The sequence below is a fragment of the Protopterus annectens genome, chromosome 4.part0, assembly GCF_019279795.1.
Source record: "Protopterus annectens isolate FY-2018-M chromosome 4.part0, PAN1.0, whole genome shotgun sequence".
Lineage (NCBI taxonomy): Eukaryota > Metazoa > Chordata > Ceratodontiformes > Protopteridae > Protopterus > Protopterus annectens.
This window is the reverse complement of record NC_056733.1, coordinates 1,152,872,302-1,152,894,776: the sequence shown is the minus strand read 5'-3', so window position 1 is coordinate 1,152,894,776 and position 22,475 is coordinate 1,152,872,302. Positions and strand designations below refer to the sequence as shown.

General features: G+C 44.9%; 1 protein-coding gene across 1 annotated transcript in view; it reads left to right on the top strand.

Moving 5' to 3' along the window:
• The window catches only part of CPSF1 (cleavage and polyadenylation specific factor 1), a 2,236,766-nt gene that overhangs the window by 1,439,498 nt on the left and 774,793 nt on the right, over positions 1–22,475 (top strand). The window contains exon 21 of the mRNA XM_044069873.1: positions 5,557–5,690. Within this exon, the coding sequence (XP_043925808.1) occupies positions 5,557–5,690 (134 nt within the window). The remainder of the gene's footprint in view (positions 1–5,556; positions 5,691–22,475) is intronic.

Sequence of the window (22,475 nt, the reverse complement as noted above, 5' to 3'; positions counted from 1 at the left end):
AAGGGGAAGGCTCCCCACGGTCACCCCCCGAGGATGTCTCATTTTGGAGACATCATGGAAATGCTCCGTATAAGGGGGGGGTGGTCTGCCCCCAAGTCTTCCTCGGACGAGTCCGTGTTCTTGGAGGCATTTGAAGCGGGCCCGTCTACCTCTTGGGTGTCCCCTCCTGCCGACCCCCTGGTGGACCTCATTACCACCAGGGCGTGGAAGGAACCGGACACCGTGGAGCCAATTCCTAAGAGGCCCGATAGGATCCTCAGCCCACCGTCCGACCGTGCCCATTGGAGTAAGGGGCCTCCGGTAGATGCCATGTTGACGGCGGCGGCCACCAAGAGGGAACTTGCTCAGGAGAGTCCCTCAGTCCATCCCCCGAGCAAGGAGTCTCGGATGATGGACCGCTTGGGGAAGCGGATGTTTAGTTCAGCGACCTTCTCGGTAAGGGCGCTGAACTACCTGGCACACGTCATTAGGATGCAGCGAGATCTCATTAAAGAATACGCTGCATCTCCCCCAGAGTCCATGTCGGAGGAGGACAGGGTGCTGCACTCCACCCACATGGCCACTCTTAGGTCAGTTACTAATACCTCTATGCGGCTACTCTCCCACGCTACGGAAGGCGCCGCTAGAGCCGCAGGGGCAGGCCTAGTCACTAGACGTCAGGCCTGGCTCCGTCACTGCGATTTTTCTGAGCCCTTCAAAGCGTCATTTGCGAACGCCCCCTTTGATGGTTCTGCTCTCTTTGGCAAAACCGTTCGCGAAACGTTGACCCAGAGCGAAAAGGACGGGAAGACGCTGTCTGCCGTCGGAATCCGCTTCTCTGCACCCCAGAGGCCCTACTCTAGGAACCAAAAGGGTCAGAAGAAGATGTGGTTCCGGAAGTCGCAGCAGTCCCAGCCTGCTCCGGACAACCAGTCCTTCCGTGGCAGAGGAGGACAGGGAGGACGCCCTAGAGGCAGAGGGGCTCCCAGAAACTTCGGGTCCAGGGAACCTTTCTCTGAATGGCCCGCGCAGCAACCCTGAGGGGTTGCCCCGCTGCTCCACTCTGGAGGCAGTCGGGGACGTTCGGGGCACCTAGCGGCATGGGAGTCCATAACATCAGACCGCTGGGTTCTCCAAATCATATCCAGAGGATATCGCATCCCTTTCTTCACTTTCCAAAGTTGAAGTCCCTCCCAGACGTTCCACCCGGTCAACGGGAGGCCGCTTTGGCAGAAATTGGCCATCTGCTAAAGAAAAGAGCCATCCAGCCCGTCCCCCAGACCAGATCGGATCAGGGTTCTACTCCAGGTTCTTTTTAGTGCCAAAGAAGACGGGGGAACTAAGACCCATTCTAGACCTTTCTCTCTTGAATCTGGCAGTCCCCAAAGAAAAATTCCGAATGGTCACTCTGCAATCTATTCTCCCCCTTCTGGGAGAAAATCACTGGATGTGCTCGATAGACCTCAAAGACGCGTACTACCACATCCTGATGGACAGGCGCTCCAGGAGGTTCCTCCGCTTCCGGCTGGGAGCCAGTCACTACCAGTTCCTTCCCTTTGGTCTCACCACAGCCCCCAGGGTGTTCACCAAAGTATTAGCAGTGGTAGCGGCCCACCTGAGGCTTCAGGGGTGCAGGTCTTTCCCTACCTGGACGACTGGCTTCTTACCGCCCCAACAAGGCATCTACTATTATTGGCGCGAGACTCCTTTCTCCATCTTGCTCCCTTTCTGGGCATTACAATAAATACAAAGAAATCCAACCTGGCGCCCACACAGCTCTTAGATTTTATAGGGGCCAGGCTAGACACAAGGAGTTTACGAGCCTTCCTCACTGCGGACAGAGTTCAAAATCTGCAGCTCCAGGTGCGGGCCATTCTCCACTCAAGTTCTGTTCCGGCGGAGTTGGTCCTGAGGGCTCTAGGGTCCATGGCGTCTGCTATAGCACTTCTCCCTCTTGCTGCGCATCCTACAGTGGACTCTCTTAGTACAGTGGTTATACCTTGCTCTCCCTATGCATCATCCCATTGCGATCAGCAAGGCTTGCAAGCGGTCCCTCCTGTGGTGGCTTCACTCTCCAGACCTCCACAGGGGCCGCCCATTTTGTGCTTCTCCCCCTCTCGCCACGGTGACCACGGATGCCTCCCGCCTCGGGTGGGGGGGGCATTTTGCGGGCCGGACCGTCCAAGGCACGTGGAACGATTCAGAGACCTTACTGCATATCAACGTTCTAGAGATGAGAGCAGTGCTCTTAGCGTTGCTAGCACTTCAGGACTTTCTTCCCTTGGGAACAATTGCGATTCAATCAGACAACATGTCTGTGGTCTGGTACATCAACAAGCAAGGGGGAACAAGGTCTTACCCCCTTTGTCGAGAAGCCATGAGAGTTTGGAAATGGGCAATCTCCACCAACCGCTTTCTAATAGCAATGCACATTCCGGGTCGGTCCAACATCCTGGCGGACAAGCTCAGTTGCACCATTCTGACCCCTTACGAATGGTCTCTCAATTTTCAAGTAGCGGAACGCATATTCGCACGGTGGGGAACTCCTTCATGCGATCTTTTTGCCTCTCCATCAAACACCAAGTGCGACAGTTTTTTCGCTCTGATACCTCCTCCAGGACGTTCCCCAAGAGACGCTCTGGTGCATGCTTGGCCACCCGGTCTTCTGTATGCTTATCCACCCTTGCCTCTGATGCTCCAAGTTCTTCAGAAAGCCTCTCGGGTGGGTTGCAGAATGATTCTCATTGCTCCGTTTTGGCCTCGACAGATCTGGTTCCCCTTTCTAAGGTCTCACTCGGTGAATCCTCCTTGGATTCTAGATCCCATTCCGGATCTGATATCCCATCCATCCTGCATACCTCCTCCGAATCTGGACAACCTGAAGCTGACCGCTTGGCTGCTCCAGTTCCACTCTTGATCAGGACTCCCGGTATTTCGTCACCTGTTAAGGCAATTCTGGTGGCAGCTCATAAACCGTCCACTAGGAAGGTCTACCGCAGCAAGTGGAAACGGTTTTCTTTGTGGGCGGAGCGGCAAGGCCTGAATCCCTTCACGGTTCCTCTCCCCTTAGTGCTTGACTTTCTAACCACTCTTTTAACGATGGTGCCAGCAGTTCCACAGTCAAAGTACAACTGGCGGCAATTTCTCATTATCACATTGGCCATGACTCTAATCCTCTTATGTCAGCCAAGTTGTGTAAAATTTTCCTTAAAGGTACTTTTCTTCTCAGGCCCCCTGTAAAACAAGCGGTTCCTCCTTGGGACCTCTCTTTGGTTCTCCAGGCCTTGACCACCCCCCCTTTCGAACCAGCGGCTACGGTGGATCTCAAATTCTTGTCTTACAAGACAGCCTTTTGGTAGCCATTACATCGGCCAAGAGAGTTTCAGAGCTTCAAGCATTATCAGCTAAACCTCCTTACTTGGTATTTCATCCGGACCGTGTCTACCTCAGGACCAACCCGTCCTTTCTTCCTAAAGTTGCTTCTGAAGCAAACATTAATCAGTCCATTAACCTCCCTGTTTTCTTCCCTAAATATGAAAACAAAGGTGAATATAAGCTTCACTCATTAGATGTCCATAGGCAACTTAGATTTTATCTAAACAGGACGGCTGGTCATAGGCAATCCGACCAGTTGTTTATTTCCTTTGCAAAATTTAATTTGGGCAAGCCAATTTCTAAAGTTTCTCTGTCTCGCTGGATTTCACAGTGCATCTTATTGGCTTATCAAGCTTCAGGAAGGCCCGCACCGGAGGGTGTTCATGCCCATTCAACCCGGTCAGTATCTACCTCGGCAGCCTTCAAGGCTAGGATTCCTCTAGATGATATTTGTGCAGCAGCCACGTGGGCTTCATCTCATACTTTTATCTCCCACTATAAGTTGGATCTTGCATCTAGGGGTAGAGCATCATTTGGCTCCGCGGTGCTCCGGAATATCCTTCCATGATGGCCGCCCAAGATTCAGGTAGCTGGGGACTCTGTCCCACAGGTTGCAGACAAATGAATCTCCTACTTCAGATTTAGAAGTTATGTACTCACCATAACGTTCCATCTGAGTAGGTGTATTCATTTGTCTGCAACCATCCCGCCCTCCTATCCCCTGGCCTTTCAGTTTCCTGCATATTATCTGTTACCCTTTTCAGGGTGTTGTTGCTGTTGGCAAACTCGATCTGAGGTCATGAGGGTAGAGCAGGGCATTATGGGTGAGGGGAGGAGCTGAGAGCTTGGATCCATAGCTGGAAAACCATGCCGGTTCGGATCCGATATCGGATCCATAACCCACAGGTTGCAGACAAATGAATACACCTACTCAGATGGAACGTTATGGTGAGTACATAACTTCTAATTTTGCTTAATCGGTGTTGAAATTATTGTCTCTGTACTGTACAGGCAAAGAGAAAGAAATAGGGGGGTCCTAAATGTAAGACAAGCACTGGTAGAGTTCCTAATAGAATCTAGGATAGAAGCTGCTGTTAAAAAAGGAATAATTAGTAGAGCTTATAAAATATTGCATGATGATTATAAAAATCATTCAGAGGAGCTTGGACAGGGTTGGGAAGAGAGACTGGATAAGCAATTCACGAAGAGGCGATGGGGGGAGATATGGATCTTTGCTGGAAGTGTTTACATAGGTATTTTTATACCCCAAGTAGACTCCAAAGAATTTTTTCTCAGGTGGGTAGCAAATGTTGGAGGTGATGGCCAAGAAACAAGTCGCTGGGAACATATGTTTTGGGAGTGTAATGAGCTGGCAGACATTAGGCATTCCCTGTGGATCGCACTATCAGAGAAGCTGGGTGAGTGGATTGGTTTGATTGTGGCGATGATTTTTTTGATCTATGATACAGAATTGGAATTCCTTAGACATAGTAAAGCTGTGCTGAGTCTAATTATGGTGGCTGCCAAAAAAGGAATTACTAGAAAATGGAAATCAAAGTCTAGACGAACTGTACTGAAAGTAGTGAATATAGTAAGAGAGAGAAAACAACTGGAATTGGGATCTTTAGAAAGGGAAGGAGCAAACTACATAGAAAAAATGGGAATTGTGGGAGCAATATATGCAGTGAAGGAATGAGGTTTAAGAGACAGGATTTGAATGAGGCATATAATGCTTAACTGGCAATGACTGGATAGAGTTTAAATGATGTGTAATGTTTGCAAGTACAGTTGTTTCAGTAGTCTGTGATGTATAATGTTTGAACTAAAGTGTTGTCAGTATTTGTTTTTCTTTTAAAATGTAAGATTGCTTATGTTATATGTGATAATTTAATAAAGATGTTTATTTAAAAAAAAAAAAAAACAATGTGTAAGTGGCCATGGAACTCCTGTCCTCACTCATATATTTCTGTGGGAATGTAGTGATAATTTTCCTGTGATGAGATATGGTACGTATTGCATACAGTCCAGTATAAAAAAATGGGGAGACGCAGGAGGGGAAGACAGCTATCAGGCCTAGAAAAGAAGAAATGCAAAAAAAAGAATGTAACATCAGAAGTTCTTGGGTAGAATGCAGATTTTTGAGACATTTTGATGCTGATTGTGTTGGTATTGCTGAATTTTTTATTGTATTTTTGTTTTCAGCTATCCAAAGTAATCACACTGTGTGCATTCCGTGATGTCTCCGGAATGTTCTCAACTGACAGTAAAAACTCTATGTCAAAGAATGATCTGTCCTCCCGAAGCATGGAGGCAGATGGCAGCATACAGGATTTAAGGTAATGGCAAAGAAGTGTGACCTGTTTTGTTTGCCTTAAGGCTGTTCTGTAGAACACTAGTTTTTGTTTGTGAAACAGCAAGGAATTATCCCAGTAATATTCCTTAGTGAATGAATAGTGAAAGATTATTTGTTAGATAACATCGGTATGTTTAAATGGTTTGATGTGATTCACTGAATCTACATTTGATTGAATTAAAATTCATTGAAAACTTTTCATTGAAACTACATTTCACTGTAAAGTAAATACATTTATTTTTTATTTATTTTATTTGCTAACTCTGGTAGAACACTGATCTATGTGAACTTTTTTCAGACTCAGACTGGGAGCTCTTTCTGGTTAAGTGACTTGCTCCAAATCACACAGTTAGGCAACAGAGGCTAAGGAAACCATACCTTGGACCACTGGACCACAAGAAAAGAGCTTGGTAACAGCTCATTAATCCTTTGCCCTTACTGGCAGACATACAGTCATACATTGAAACTCGGTGCATTCAAAACACATGAACCTCATCACTAACTTCAGGCACAGTTTATCTAAATAGTGGTTCAGTGGTTGTGTTAGGAAAAGTTTTTTTTTAAGGTAAGTTATAGGGGTAGGGTTTGCACACATTTGTAAGGCTGGGCAGGGTGCATAAGTTTTGGACTAGATGTAGGTCTTTGGTTAATACTTAACATGTATAGTATTAAGGACATTGTAGAATCAAGGGTTAAAATGGAGGCATTTGGTACATTTCTTCTGCTTATGTGCTGAGGGGGAGCTGTGGTTCAAGGCAGTTATCCCCTTTACTGCTAACCTTTTAAAGAAGTCTAACCTCAAACAGTTGCTTTTGTGTATTTTTTCTCTCTTATTTTTAATTTATCCAAGTCTTTCATTTATTTAATACCATGAGGGGAATGGGCCCCATTCCTAAGTCAGGGTTTAATTAAATTTCATGAAATTAGTACTGCTCCAATCTTTGATGTTAATCAAAAATGCTTGTGAATGTCCCTCCTGGGCCATTGATTAAGGAGCCTCAATCGTCACAACTGACACAGGTGGGGAATGTTCATTGTGAGAAAAATAGGTACACACAGTATTTTTAGATGCAGCTCACTGCACCGAATTCAGTTTCCCTTAAGAGCACACAGGGAATGCACACTCCAGTCCTGAGGCTGGGCTTTCTCTCCATGCCCCAAATAAGACTTTCCACTGACCACTGTAGAGCTGAGTCCTTAGCCAAGTGTTCCAAGTCCCCCACCACCCCCTCTGTGAAATCAGTCCTCTCAGTGTCCCTGTTCAAAGTAGTTGTCTCACACACACACACACACACACACACACACACACACACACACACACGCACACACACACACACACACACACACACACACACTGAGATTTGATTTTCCCACACATGTGCCCACCTGGGAAAGGCTGGCACATCTTACCCTCTTTACCACCTCCACCCAGACTATAAGGTAGATTTACTGCTACCAAAACACCCAAAGCCAGCTACTTTAAGGCTCTTACCAGAGTACCCAATTACACTTGGTAAACTTAATACTTATACAAATAGTAGTGTTTAACCAAGCAGCAAGACTTTCAGGAATGTGGAGCCACATTGCCACTAAATAAATGCAGGCACTGTCATAGGTTAAATATTTTCTAAAATACCAGCCAATATGAAAGGTTTAGATATATTTAATAATAAATAAAAAAACATGAAAACATCAGATATTTGTTTACAGTAAACACTAAAGTTTCAATCACAGGAAATATAAAAAAAACAACACAGATGGAAAGACTCAGACAGATACAGAAAAAATAACATTTAACTAATCTTACTATTTTTTTTAACTGACTGAAGGCAAGATGAAAGTGGATGAGTTTCTTGTCACATCCAAAAACAGAGTGCACTCTTTACATCTCTGAGTAGTATTCAAATACAGTTTCAGTGCTCTCTACAGAATGACATCACTAGAAACTGAGCCAAGAAGTCCCAATGGGGCACTTATCTGAAACAGCTTGGTGAACCAGGAAAGTAATGGGCGTTCAGACTGATGGCAAAGAAGTTCTAAGGATGATATGTCTGGACATCACCTTTATACTCTACACTAAGCAAGGAGCATATGTGTAATCTATGGCATACCTTAAAGCAACCTAAAGGCTTTGTTATACTGGTCAGACATCAGGTCGCCCTTGGCAGGGGATCCCAAATGTTATGGATAATGCAACAGTGAAATGGAAGGACATTTACTTCTGCGCGCATCCCGAAAAGATAGGGGTGAACCTGTAATCGATTCTAAAAACTATAGACTAATAACTTGCTTACTGACAATGTGTAAAGTGTATACTGGAATTGATACAAAGTGTATAGTCATTTGAAAAATAAACTCAGTCATTTGCCAGTAGAACAAAACAGTAACAAAAGAGTCATATAGAATGAAGAATCATTTGTTACAAAAAAAACATAATAGAGAACTGTAAAATGGGGAAGAATCTTAAGTGTGACATATATTACAAAAAAGCATTTGTCAGCATTCCACATTCATGGATAAATGAGTGCTTACTGATGTGCAAGATACATCCTACACTGATCACATTTGGCAGCATTCCACATTCATGGATAAATGAGTGCTTACTGATGTGTAAGATACATCCTACACTGATCAGTTACATGGCAGTGACCATGAAACAGCAGTAAACCATATTACAGTTAAGCCATGACAAAAGTAAGTTATTATCTTGGGGATAAAAAAAAGTCAAAGTGGGATATTCCAAAGCGATTCTTTGTCACTGCTGTTTTGCCTTGCCCTTAACCCATTCAGTTGCTTGTTTAACAGATTAAGTCATGGTTGCAATCTGGCTCCCAGAAAACAACTTTGCCTAAAGGCTTCTCATCCATTTTTTTGGGTTACTTTAAACTGTATAGCTCATTAAATGAGGTGTTGAAAACACTATTGCAAGTGGTTAAAACTTTCTCAGATGATATAAGAATGCAATCTCGTCTTGATAAATTAGCAAAAGTGACATTTAAAGCAGGAAATTGCAGTTCTAAAAAAGTATCAGTCCAGGACAGGAATGTGATGTAAAATAACTTCTGCAGGAGGAGTGGATAAATATTTGGGAACTGATGGACTGGCAATAAAACACGAACAAATGTGAATAAAACTCAGTGGGGAGTACTTCAGAAGACTAAAACTAATACTGAAAACAGTTTTTACATTTAGGAATAAAGTCCAAACTATAAACCAATTTGCTTTTCCTGTTCTAACTTAAAGTTTTGGAGTGACTGATTGGCCCCAGAAGGTATTGGATAAGTTGGACAGGAAAACAAGAAAAATGCTTCATGCTTATCAAGTGATGTATAAAAATCAGGTATAGCCACCCAGATTTAGCAGGAACTGGCCCTCTAAGAATTGGTCCTTTCCAGTGTCAGACAGACCACAAAGAGGCAGATTCAGACGACCTAGAGGCAGGCAACAGCCCCAGGGCTCATACAGGCCCAAACAGTGGGGTGCTCCTACCTCCAAAAGCAGAGAAGACAAATCACAGCCTTATAGAAAACAGTCCCAATGACTCCCCTCTGCCAATGCCAAGCACTTATTTTTTGGCGGCACCCTTAGGGGGAAAGCTAGCACTTTTTTCACAAAACTGGCACAAGATCACCCAGGACAAATGGGTCTTAAATATAGTCTCTCAGGGCTACAGGTTCCACTTTCACACCCTTCCAAAGGCAAAAGGCATGCCAGACCTGCCACGCAATCAATGGCAAGAGGCGCAAAAACAAGTTTCATCTCTCATGGACATGGGGGCTATTCAGCCAGTGCCACAACAAGAGCAGGGACAAGGATTTTAGTCAAGACTTTTCTTAGTACCAAGAAAGAACAAAGCCTGGAGACCAATTTTGGACCTGTCTATTCTAAATACTTTTCTGGACGTCCCAAAATTAAAAATGTTGACTCTACAGCAGCTTCTGCCCATGCTGGACAAGAAGGCTTGGCTTGTAACTTTGGACCTCAAAGAGGCATACCTGCATGTCCCAATCAGACAATCTTGCAGAAGATACCTCAGATTCATAGCTGGCTCAATGCACTACCAATTCTCTGCACTGCCCTTTGGCTTCTCTACTGTGCCCAGGGTCTTCACAAAATGCCTGGCACCAGTAATTGCATTTTGCAGACAAAGAGGAATTCAAATATACCCATACTTGGACGACTGCCTTATTCAAGCAAAGGACAAAGATATTCTACTACAGCATCTGGCGTTTGTAAAAATATTACTCATTTTTTTTTTTTTAACGGAGCAGCAAATTTTTTCCCTGAGAAAAAAATTTGCTGTTCTGTTTGTTCGATATTTTGTTCTTTAGATATTATCGGTACAATGAAATAGCGTTCACTATTTTCATTGTACAATAATATAATATAGACATGAATTTCTGATGTCTTTTGTTCTATGTAGGTAGAAAAGATTAGTTGTGTAAGAACTTAACGATAGATGTCCTTCTCTTCTCTGTTGCAGTATTCCTGACATAAGGGAGTTGCCTGCCAAGGCGACATCCCGATGTTGGCCAGTATTCTAAAGTCTTTTACTACCTAAGGTGTATTTTTGCATTTTTAAATGGGATTGTGCTCAGGTTCCTGAGGTACAGACAATATATAATGAGCTCCTGCCAATGGATTCTCCTAGATCTTCTGCTGTTCCTCTTGCTTTGGCAGATGCCTTTTGTACGGCCTGCAAGGCTCCTCTTTCCCAGTCCTCTGTCCCCAAGAAACCTGATAAGCATTATAGGGTGCCTGAGGACTGTACATTTCTATATAGATGTCTTTCAGCTGATCCTTCTGTGGTATCACTGGCTTTTGACAAGCTATCTCACTTGCTGCCTTCTAAGTTACTTCCTTCTGATTAAGATAGAACTATGGAAAGGCTAGGTAAGAAGGTTTATACCTCCTCTGACTTAGCTTTTAGGGCTGTCAGTTATCAGACCCATATGTCCAGGTACATTTATCTAGACCTGTCAGGTAATTTCTGATCTTTTTGACTCTGAAGGGAAGACTTCTGCTCATTCCCTGTTAAGAACTTCTTCCCTGGTGGCTCGCCATTCTATTAAGTGTAGATGCAGCAGATGCTTCTTCTAGGGCTGCTGCTTTTGGCTGTGTGATGAGGAGATATTCCTGGTTTCAGTTTCAGCTTTTGCCTGATGACATTAAGGCTAAATTGATAGATACTCCTGTAGACAACAAGCACTTGTTTGGTGAAGCTGCTACTGATTTGTTTAAGCCTCTTCAGGGTAAGGGCAAGGCCTTGCAGAAACTTAAACATGTCTTAGTTTTTCCAGTGCGTAAATTTCAGGGAAATTATCCCGGTAAGCCAATCTTTGTTTGCAGGCAGTCTCACCCTCCCCCCAAGGGTAAGAAGGGTGGGAAGTGGGCTGCTCCTGCTAAAGTTACCTAGACTTCTGTGCCACAGAAGTCTCCTTTTCCTGACAAACCAAGTGTTATCTGACCATCCTGTTCTTCTCAGCCACATTCATCTTTTCCTCTTCATCTGTCTCTTTCTCTTCCTGTTTGGCTAAAGATTACTCAGGACTCCTGGATACTGTTCATTATCTACCAAGAGTACTTCATGGTCTGGAAATCTTTTCCCCCTTTTATGGGAATTCCTTAGTCCCCTTAGGAGCAGTTGCCCTTCATCTCAGGGGTACTTAAGGATCTCTTGACTCGGGGAACTATTTAGAAAATTCCTGATATTCATCGTGTTTCACTGTTGCAGTCATTACACTTGGGTTATCCTGCTGGCAGGCTACCCACAGTCGGCCTGAATTCCAAAGTCCTGGTCCGGCGTCGGTTGCTGTCACCTTTTCCCTGACGTCAGTGCGCCAGGGGTATAAAAGATGCAACCGACGCCATTTTCTTCAGTCTTTCTTGCCGCGCGGTGCCCAAAGCATAAGCAGTTCGCAAGTGCCGGTCGGCCGACTCCTGAGATTTTAGAAAACAAATTTCAGATCCGAAGTCTTCAATAAAGCTAAGTACCCATTGAGGAAACTTTTTTTTTGCTCCAGACCGATGTCAGAAAAAAGTTAACAATTGTATTTCTTGTGGGAAGCAAATACCTCATAAGGATTTCCACTCTTACTGTATTACTTGCCTAGGCCCTGACCACGACGTTGCTAGTTGTCGATTTTGTGCTAGATTTAACCAACACACGATTAAGCGTAGGTACGATTTTGCTTTTCATTATTTTGGCAGAAGGTTTAACTATATAATGCCATTGGAACAACTGACGACCGGAATTCATAAAAAATGCAAGGATAAAGACAAGGACAAGCATCCGAGGTCCAAAACCGACGACGAAGCCTCTTCTAGGCCAGTCGCCGGTTCGCCAGTGCTCAGTGAGGCACTTTCGCAGCCCCTGACTCCCGCTACCTCAGAGCCACAGGCCGCTTCCAACACCCACGTGGAGATAGCTAGGCCTCTGGATACTCATGGTATTGGCCCTTCAGAAATTAATCCCTCAGATGGGTCTGGAGCCGCTGAGCAGGCATCTGCTTCTGAGGGTGTCTTCAGACCTACACAACTTTATATAAAGCCTACTTCAGCATCCAAGACAAAACAGTTTTAAAGACAAGGAAACCAGTACAGCATTCTTCAGGACGGTCTTCTATGCCTAAGAAACAGATACTCAAAATGGCCGAAGATCTTGTTAGTCTGATCAGGGGTTCCCATCCCCCTCCTGATAAGAGGCCTAGGCAAGACACTGAATATGATTCCTCTGATCAGGTTTCCATTTCTTCTGATTCCTATTCTGATCAGAGATATTCTGTTCCTCACTATGAGGATTCTGATGCTGAAGATTCTATTCCTTCAGCTTCTCCTCCTGAGGACTATTCTTTTGGGGAAACCCTACATACCATGAGAGAGCATTTCCAATGGGAGAGCCAGGATTACTCCGAATCTAAGAAAAGACTTAGAGACTTTCTTTTGCTTCCTCAGCACAGACCTCTTGCAATTCCCCCTGTTCTAGATATAGTGGATGATGTTTTCTCAGAGTCCGGCCTGTCTCCAGACTCTTTACCTCCTGCCCCTGTTAAGCCGGACAGATACTACAGGGTTCCACACACCCATAAATTTCTTTACAAAAACCCTGCTGCTGACCCAGAAACTATCTCACAGGGTCCCAAAGGGGTCAAGGCTGCTTCTGCCAAAAACCCTGTCCCCTCAGACAGAGATTCTAGGGCATTGGACAGATGGGGGAAAAATGTTTACACTTCTGCTACCTTGGCTGTAAGGGCTTTAAATTGTCAGTTTCATATGCTCAAATATCAGCAATACTTAATGTCTTTGTTAAAACAAAAAATGTTGACAAATTCTGACTGTACTGAGAACAAAGATTTGCAGGATTTATTGCATGCAGCAGAACAAGTGGGAAAGCATACTTTGCAATGTGGCTATGATTCACTGGAGGCCTCGTGCAGGGCCGCTGTTACAGGTTCTGTTATTAGAAGGCATGCTTAGTTAAAGGAACAGAATCTGCCTGATCATGTTAAAGCAAAATTATTGAATGCTCCATTACAGGATGATTCTTTGTTTGGTGTTAAGGCAGAGCAGGTGTTAAAGAAAATGGAGGATAAGGCAAAATCTATGCAGACAGTAAAAGATTTCTTACAGGCGCAGCCACCCAGATTTAGCAGGAACTGGCCCTCTAAGAATTGGTCATTTCCAGTGTCAGACAGACCACAAAGAGGCAGATTCAGACGCTCTAGAGGCAGGCAACAGCCCCAGGGCTCATACAGGCCCAAACAATGGGGTGCTCCTACCTCCAAAAGCAGAGAAGACAAATCACAGCCTTATAGAAAACAGTCCCAATGACTTCCCTCTGCCAATGCCAAGCACTTATTTTTTGGCGGCACCCTTAGGGGGAAAGCTAGCACTTTTTTCACAAAACTGGCACAAGATCACCCAGGACAAATGGGTCTTAAATATAGTCTCTCAGGGCTACAGGTTCCACTTTCATACCCTTCCAGAGGCATGCCAGACCTGCCATGCAATCAATGACAAGAGGCACAAAAACAAGTTTCATCTCTCATGGACATGGGGGCTATTCAGCCAGTGCCACAACAAGAGCAGGGACAAGGATTTTACTCAAGACTTTTCTTAGTACCAATTAAGAACAAAGCCTGGAGACCAATTTTGGTCCTGTCTATTCTAAATACTTTTCTGGACGTCCCAAAATTAAAAATGTTGACTCTACAGCAGCTTCTGCCCATGCTGGACAAGAAGGCTTGGCTTGTAACTTTGGACCTCAAAGAGGCATACCTGCATGTCCCAATCAGACAATCTTGCAGAAGATACCTCAGATTCATAGCTGGCTCAATGCACTACCAATTCTCTGCACTGCCCTTTGGCTTATCTACTGCGCCCAAGGTCTTCAGAAAATGCCTGGCACCAGTAATTGCATTTTGCAGACAAAGAGGAATTCAGATATAGCCATACTCGGACGACTGCCTTATTCAAGCAAAGGACAAAGATATTCTACTACAGCATCTGGCGTTTGTAAAAAGATTACTAATTTGCCTAGGGTACACAGTAAACGAAAAGAAATCAGAACTAGTCCCCTCTCAAGAGATAATATTCCAGGGTGCAAGCTTAAATACAACTGCCCAGATGGCTTATCTCACGCCAGACAAACAAAGGCATCTGACTTCTTACTTCAAAGACATGGCAACAAAAGACCCAGTTATCTGCAAGAAAAATTCTGCAGGCTCTGGGCTACATGGCATCCTACTAATTCCATATGCAAGACTGTATATGAGGAAACTACAATGGTATCTAAAAAGTGTTTGGACTCAACATTGCCACAGCCTGGAAACAGTAATTACTCTTATTCTCTGCCTGCAACAGGAATTTCTATGGTTGGCACAGGCCTGTCACCACAACAAGGGACAGCCATTCACCTTACCCAGTGCCAGGCAGACTCTAACAATAGATGCATCAGATTATGCCTGGGGGGCACACATGGCAGGAAAATGTATTCAGGGCACATGACCCACAAACCAAATGCATCTTTATATCAATCAAAAAGAGATGCTAGCTGTACAAAATGCCCTGACAGCCTTCAAGGACTTACTTCATCCAGGACAACTATTGATAAAGACGGACAATACTACAGTCATGTGGTACATAAACAAGCAAGGGGGCACACATTCCTACCCCCTCTGCAGGCAAGCCATGACTTTGTGGAACACAGCATTGACTTACCAAGTACATCTGCAAGCACAGTTCCTGCCAGGAAAGACAAATACTTTGGCAGACGAACTAAGCAGAAACCTCATGGATTCTCATGAGTGGAAACTGGATCCACAAATCTTCAACATGATAACAGGGAAATGGGGATGCCCAGACATAGATCTATTCGCCTCCCCTCACAACTGCCAGCTACAGAGATTCTGCACTTGGACTTATCACAAGCAAGCATGGAAAGTGGACGCCCTTTCATTCAGCTGGAAAGCCCTTACAGTTTATGCCTTCCCTCCTCTGCCTCTCCTCTCCAAGGTACTCCTAAAGGTCAGACAAGAGAAGCCAAAAATGATACTGATTGCCCCAGACTGGCCACGCCAGCACTGGTACCCAATCCTAAAGAGCTTGTCTCAAGGCCTAGCTTGGACATTGCCTCTAATACCTCATTTGCTGTCCCAGCAGAACAATCAGATCTTGCACAGCTAACTAAGAACCCTAAATCTGGCTACATGGCGGATAATGTAATCATTCAGAACACACCTCTCTCTAAAGCAGTTATGGATGTTATTTTCGAGGCCAGGAGGCCCAGCACCAGAAAATCTTATGCAGAAAAATGGAAGAGATTCTGTGCTTGGAACCAAGCTCAGGAAATTGACTCGCTTGAACCTAACATTCCTCAGATTTTGCAATACCTAACTGAGATGCTGGACAAATGCCTATCCTTCTCATCAATTAAGATCCATGCTTCTGCCATTTCAGCTCATTACAATACGGACCCACCTATTTTTTCTCATCTACTGCTAAGACAGTTTCTCAGAGGGGCCAAAAACATAAGACCTCCAAGGAGAGCTCCATTACCTACATGGGACCTCAATTTTGTCTTGGAAAAAACTCACACTGCCTCCTTTTGAACCAGCCAGTACAGCAGAGATAAAATACTTGTCATTGAAAACCGCTCTTCTCCTAGCAATAACTTCAGCAAGAAGAGTCTCAGAGTTACAGGCACTAATGGCTGTGGAACCTTTTATTATTTTCCATCAGGACAGGGTTTCTCTAAGGACAAACCCGACATTTATGCCTAAGGTAGTGTCCAGTGTGGCTCTTAACCAAACCATACATTTGCCTACCTTTTATCCAAACCCACAGAATAAGGGGGAGAGACTTCTGCATACTTTGGACATACACAGACAGCTACGCTTTTACTTGGACAAGACTAAAGCCTTCAGAAAAACTGAGCAACTCTTAGTGGCATATGCTGCAGGTTCCCAAGGAAAAGCCATTTCAAAGCAGACTATTTCAAAATGGATAGGCCACTGCATTAGTTTCTGCTATTCTCAACATGGCAAATCAGTGTCCAAGGGCATTAGGCCACATTCTACCAGAGCAGCAGCCACTTCAGCAGCCTTCCTCAGATGAGTACCAACCAAGGATATTTTGGAGGCTGCAACTTGGACTTCAGTGCACACTTTTAAAAAGCACTACCATTTTACCTCTCTACTCTAAATCCAGAGCAGGCTTTGCCACTGCAGTTCTGCAGGGCCTCATAGCCACTCCAAACTGTATTTAGGCCCAGCCACCCAACCTCAGCTTTGGGATTCAACCCAAGTGTAATGACTGCAACAGTGAAACACGATGAACATCGTACAGTTGTGTACCTACCATAAATGTAGATGTTCGAGTGTATTCACTGTTGCAGTCCAGGTTACTCTCCCACCATCCCCCCTTTTTCTTTGCTGGGTCTTATTTGTACCTCTCTATTCTATACAACCTATGGGGTGTATTTGCTTGTAGATGAAGGTTATGTGCATGCTTTTTTATGATCATAATTTTTACAGCCTACCCTTTTGGGGGCACTCTACATCTGGGGCAAGAAAAACTGAGGAAAATGACGTCTGCTCCATCTTTTATCCCCCTGGTGCACTGACGTCAGAGAAGAGGCGACAGCAACTGACGCCAGACCAGGACTTTGGAATTCAGGCTGACTGTGGGTAGCCTGCCAGCAGGATAACCCAAGTGTAATGACTGCAACAGTGAATTCACTCGAACATCTACATTTATGGTAGGTACACAACTGTACTTTTCTCAAAGGGGGAGGGAGTTTTACTTCAGAATGTTTTTAGTGCACTGGAAAGAGGCACTCGGAGACCTGTTCTGGACCTCTGTCATCTAAACACCTTTCTGAAGGTTCCCCTCCTTCCGAATGTTGTCCGTTCAGACTTTGTTTCCCTCTTCTGCTTCCTCAGGCTTAAATGGCTTCTTTGGACCTCAAGGATGTGAATCTTCATATCCCGATCCATCCCCTTTTCAAGATGTTTTTACGTTTCTCTGTTGCTTCCTGGCATTTTCAGTTCTCTGCTTTGCCCTTTGGCCTTTCTACTGCCCCAAGGTATTCACCAAATGCTTCAGTCCTGTGATCTCTTTTTGCAGGTTAAGGGAGATCTAAGTCTTTCCATACTTGGATTATCTCCTATTCCAGGCATCCTGTCCTGAGATCTTGTTGCAAAATCTTCATTTTGCCATTTCCCTTCTTCAGAGCCTGGGGTTCACTATACATTTAAAAATGTCCTTTCTGACTCCTCAGGATCATGTCTTTTTGGGGTGCAAGATCCAGACTGTTCCTTTGCTGACATCCCTGCCTTCTCCCAAGGCCCTAACTCTCATTCCTTTTTTCAATCTATTCTTCCTCTGGCTTCAGTAACAACTAGGGAATTTCTGACAGTTTTGGGGTTCATGGCTTCCAAAATTCCTATACTACTTTTTGCCAGAGTCCACCTGAAAAAAATTTAGTGGTTGGCTTCAGCATTCTCATCCCCACAGATGTTTTGTTCCTTTTCTTCCCTGTCTCAAGCAGGAACTTCACTGGTGGATTCAGCAGTTGATTCTCAATCCAGGGCTCCCTTTTCATCCACCTCTTCTCTCTCAGAAGCTATTCACAGATACTTCAGACATCAGATGTGGAGCAGCATTCAACTCCCTAAATGTGCAGGGAGTCTAGTCACCTCTTCAAAAGAAAGAGCACATCAACAGCAAAGAGATGAGGGCTCTTCTGCTGGCTCTTCAGGCCTTTTATCCTCTCTTCTTCCCAGGACCTCTCAAGGTGTTTACAGACAATACCACAGTGATGTGGTATCTCAACATCCGGGGGGGGAGGTAATATTTTCTTTGCCATTCAGCTGTTCTGGTGTGAGAACTAGCTATCCAGTTTCAAGTGGCACTTTAGGCAGTCTACATTTCCTCATGTCAAAACACTGTGACAGATTCTCTGAGCAGATCCATAACTCAGTCCCATGAATGGATGCTTCACAGGGATGTGTTTCTGGACATTGTCCACCAGTGGGGTACTCCTCTAATGGATCTTCTTGCCTCACCTCTGAACAGACAACTTCCTCTATTTTGTGCCAGAGTCCCAAATCCTCTGGTTTGGAAGGTGGACACCATGTCTTTTTCTTGGAAGAGGATGATGTTCATCGTGCTATGCTGCTGCAGTCATCATACTTGGGTTATCCTGCCATCAGGCGGTCCGGCAGTCGGCCTGAATTCCAAAGCCTTGGTCTGGCGTCGGTTGTCGTCGCGTCTTTCCTGACGTCAGTGCGGCAGGGGTATAAAAGAGGCAGCCAACGCCATTTTCTTCAGTCTTTCTTGCCGCGCGGTGCCCGAAGCAGAAGCAGTTCGCAAGTGCCGGTCGGCCAGCTCCTGAGATTTTTGAACAGAATTTCAGCTGAAGTCTTCTATAAAGCTAAGTACCCCGTTGGGGAAACTTTTCTTGCCTCAGACTGATGTCAGACAAAGTTAATAATTGTATTTCTTGTGGGAAGCAAATACCTCATAAGGATTTTCATTCTTATTGTATTCCTTGCCTAGGCCCAGACCACGACGTTTCTGGTTGTCGGTTTTGCGCTAGGTTCAATAAACGCACTATTAAGCGTCGGGCTGATACCGCCCGACATTATTTTGGCAGAAATTTCAACTACATTATGTCGTCGGAACCTCTGACTACCGCTATGTTTAAAAAACGCAAGGACAAAGACCGGCAGCCTACACCTAGACCAGATACCGAGGTCTTGGTTAGGCCTGCCGACGGATCTTCGGTATTCAGTGAGGCGCCTACGCAGCCCCTGACTACCGCAGATTTAGAAAAGACAACTACCTCTCAGTCAAAATCTACCGGGCCACTGGAGCCGGTTCCTCCTCAACTCGCGGACGCCAGCCCTGGCGGCGATCCGGAGACTATGGACAGGCCTTCGGTTTCAGAAGGTGTCTTTAAACCGACGACTCTTTCCATTAAGTCATACGCTAAGCTTCCAAAGGTTAAGAAACCAGGTCCACAGACTCCCATACAGGCCCCTATGCCTAAAAAACAGATGCTCAAAATGGTGGAGGACCTGATTACCCTTATCTGAGGTTCCCAGCCCCCTCCTGACAAAAGGCCTAGACTGGAGGAAGATTTACCTCCTTCTGACCTGGAATCCATTTCCTCAGCAGACTCTGAGGAACATGATTACCCCTTCCCTGTCTATGAAGACTCAGATGCTGAGGAGTCTATCCCCCCCCCCCCCGAAGACTTCTCTTTTGGGGAAACCCTGCACACCATGAGAGAGCATTTCCACTGGGAAGGACAAGATTACTCTGACTCGAAGAAAAGACACCGTGAGTTTCTTCTTTTGCCTCAGCATAGACCCTAGCCATTCCTCCTGTTTTGGACATTCTGGATGATGTCTACACTGAATCCAGTCTAAATCCAGATTCCTTACCTCCAGCACCACCTAAACCAGACAGATACTATCGAGTCCCTGACTCTCACAAGTTTTTATATAAAAGCCCTGCTGCAGACCCAGAAACCATTTCCCAGGGTCCCAAAGGGGTTAAGGCCTCTACTGCTAAGAATCCACTACCTGCGGAAAGAGATTCCAGGGCATTAGAAAGATGGGGGAAAAAGTGTATACCTCTGCCACTTTGGCCATGAGGGCATTAAACTGCCAATTCCACATGATTAAATACTAGCAGTACTTGCTTACTCAGTTAAAACAGAAAGTGATCCCTCAAACAGATCAACTAGATTTCAAAGGGATGCAAGATTTGTTGCATGCAGCAGAACAAGTGGGAAAACATACCTTGCAGTGTAGTTTTGATTCTTTGGAGGCCTCATGTAGAGCAGCAGTCACAGGGTCTGTAATATGTAGACATGCTTGGCTAAAAGAGCAGCCCTTACCAGAACATGTCAAAGCAAAGTTACTGGATGCTACACTGCAAAAGGATGCGTTATTTGGGGTCAAAGAAGATGGAAGAAAAGGCAAAATCAATGCAAACAGTTAAAGATTTTTTACAGGTACAACCTCCTCGCTTCAGCAGAAACTGGCCATCAAAAAACTGGTCCTTTCCTGCTTCAGACAGACCCCAAAGGGGCAGGTACAGACGCCCTAGGGGCAGAGGCCAGGCACAGAGTACCTTCAGGCCTAGACAATGGCAAACAACAACTCAAAGAGGGGGAGACGACAGATCTCAACCCTTCAGAAAACAAACTCAGTGACTTTCCTCTTCGCCTGCCAAGCATAATTGCCCAGGCAGCACCTCTAGGAGGAAAACTGGCTCTTTTCCCACAAAATTGGCACATCATAACAAAGGACAAATGGGTTCTGGATATTATTACCCGAGGCTACAGATTTCATTTTCACACTTTACCTTGGATGAAAGGCATGCCAAATCTGCCAACAAACCAATGGGCAGAGGCACAAAAGCACATTTCAGCTCTCATGAACATGAAAGCAATTCAAAAGGTACCTGCAAAAGAGCAAGGTCAAGGATTTTACTCAAGACTGTTTCTAGTACCAAGAAAGGACAAAGCCTGGAGGCCCATCTTAGACCTTTCAATTCTAAACACGTACCTGGACATTCCCAAATTCAAAATGCTCACACTACAGCAGCTTCTTCCCATGCTGGGCAAGGAGTCTTGGCTGGTAACTTTGGACCTCCAAGAGGCATACCTGCATGTCCCTATCAGACAAGATTGCAGAAGATACCTCAGATTTTTGGCAGGCACAACGCATTATCAATTCTCTGCATTGCCCTTTGGCTTATCTACTGCGCCCAGAGTATTCACGAAATGCCTGGCATCAGTAATTGCATACTGCAGACAGCAAGGAATACAAATGTATCCATATCTGGACGACTGCCTGATCCAAGCGGACAGCAAAGACATCCTACTACAGCATCTGGCATTTGTAACAAAGCTGCTAAGTTGCCTAGGGTACACAGTAAACAAAAAGAAGTCAAAACTAATACCCTCACAAGAAATAATTTTCCTGGGTGCCAGCTTGAATACAACGGCCCAGATGGCTTACCTCACGCCAGACAAGCAAAAACAACTGGCTCAGTACTTCAAAAGCATGGCAACTTCTACCCAGCTCACTGCAAGGAAATTCCTGCAGGCATTGGGGTACTTGGCATCCTGCATTCAACTAATTGCATATGCAAGGCTGCATATGAGAAAACTACAATGGTACCTAAAAAGTGTATGGTCCCAACACAGACACAGCCTCGAAGCAACTATAACTCTCATTCCCTGCCTTCAAAAAGAGTTTCTATGGTGGGCTCAAGCATGCCAAGCAAACAAGGGCCTTCCTTTTGTCTCACTTCCACCAAACCAAACCTTGACAACAGATTCATCAGACTACGCCTGGAGTGCACACATGGCAGGACAATGCATACAGGGTAAATGGTCTGCAAACCAAAGGCAACTACACATCAATCAAAAGGAGATGCTAGCTGTAAAAAATGCACTAACAGCCTTCGAGGACCTTTTGCATCCAGGACAATTTCTAATAAGGACGGACAACACCACAGTTATGTGGTACATAAACAAACAAGGAGGGACGCACTCCTACCCACTATGCAGACAGGCAATGGACTTGTGGAACACAGCATTAACTTACCAAGTACAACTGCAAGCACAATTCCTGCCAGGAAAAGAAAACATTTTGGCAGACAAATTAAGCAGAAATTTGACAGACCCTCACGAGTGGAGACTACACCCACAAGTATTCTCAATGATAACTCAAAGGTGGGAACCACCAGACATAGATCTGTTTGCCTCAACCAACAATTGCCAGCTACAAAAATTTTGCACAAGGACTTACCATCCCCTGGTCTGGAAAGTGGATGCCCTATCATTCAGTTGGACAGCATTGTCGGTCTACACCTTCCCACTTCTGCCTCTACTCACCCAGGTATTACTGAAAACCAGATCAGAGAGACCACAGATGATCCTCATTGCCCCGGACTGGCCACGTCAACACTGGTACCCACTACTACGAAACTTGACTCACAGCCCTCCATGGATCTTACCTCAATTCCCTCTGCTGTTAACCCAACAAAACTCTCAGATCCTTCACAGTCAGCTAAGGACCTTAAATCTAGCTGCATGGAAAATACCTTAAATTATCAAACAACATTTCTCTCAAAGGACGTCCAGAATGCCATTTTGAAGGCCAGGAGGCCCAGCACCAGAAAAACTTAACTCAGACAAATGGAAAAGATTTTGTGTATAGAGCCAGGCCAGAAGCCAAAATCCTGG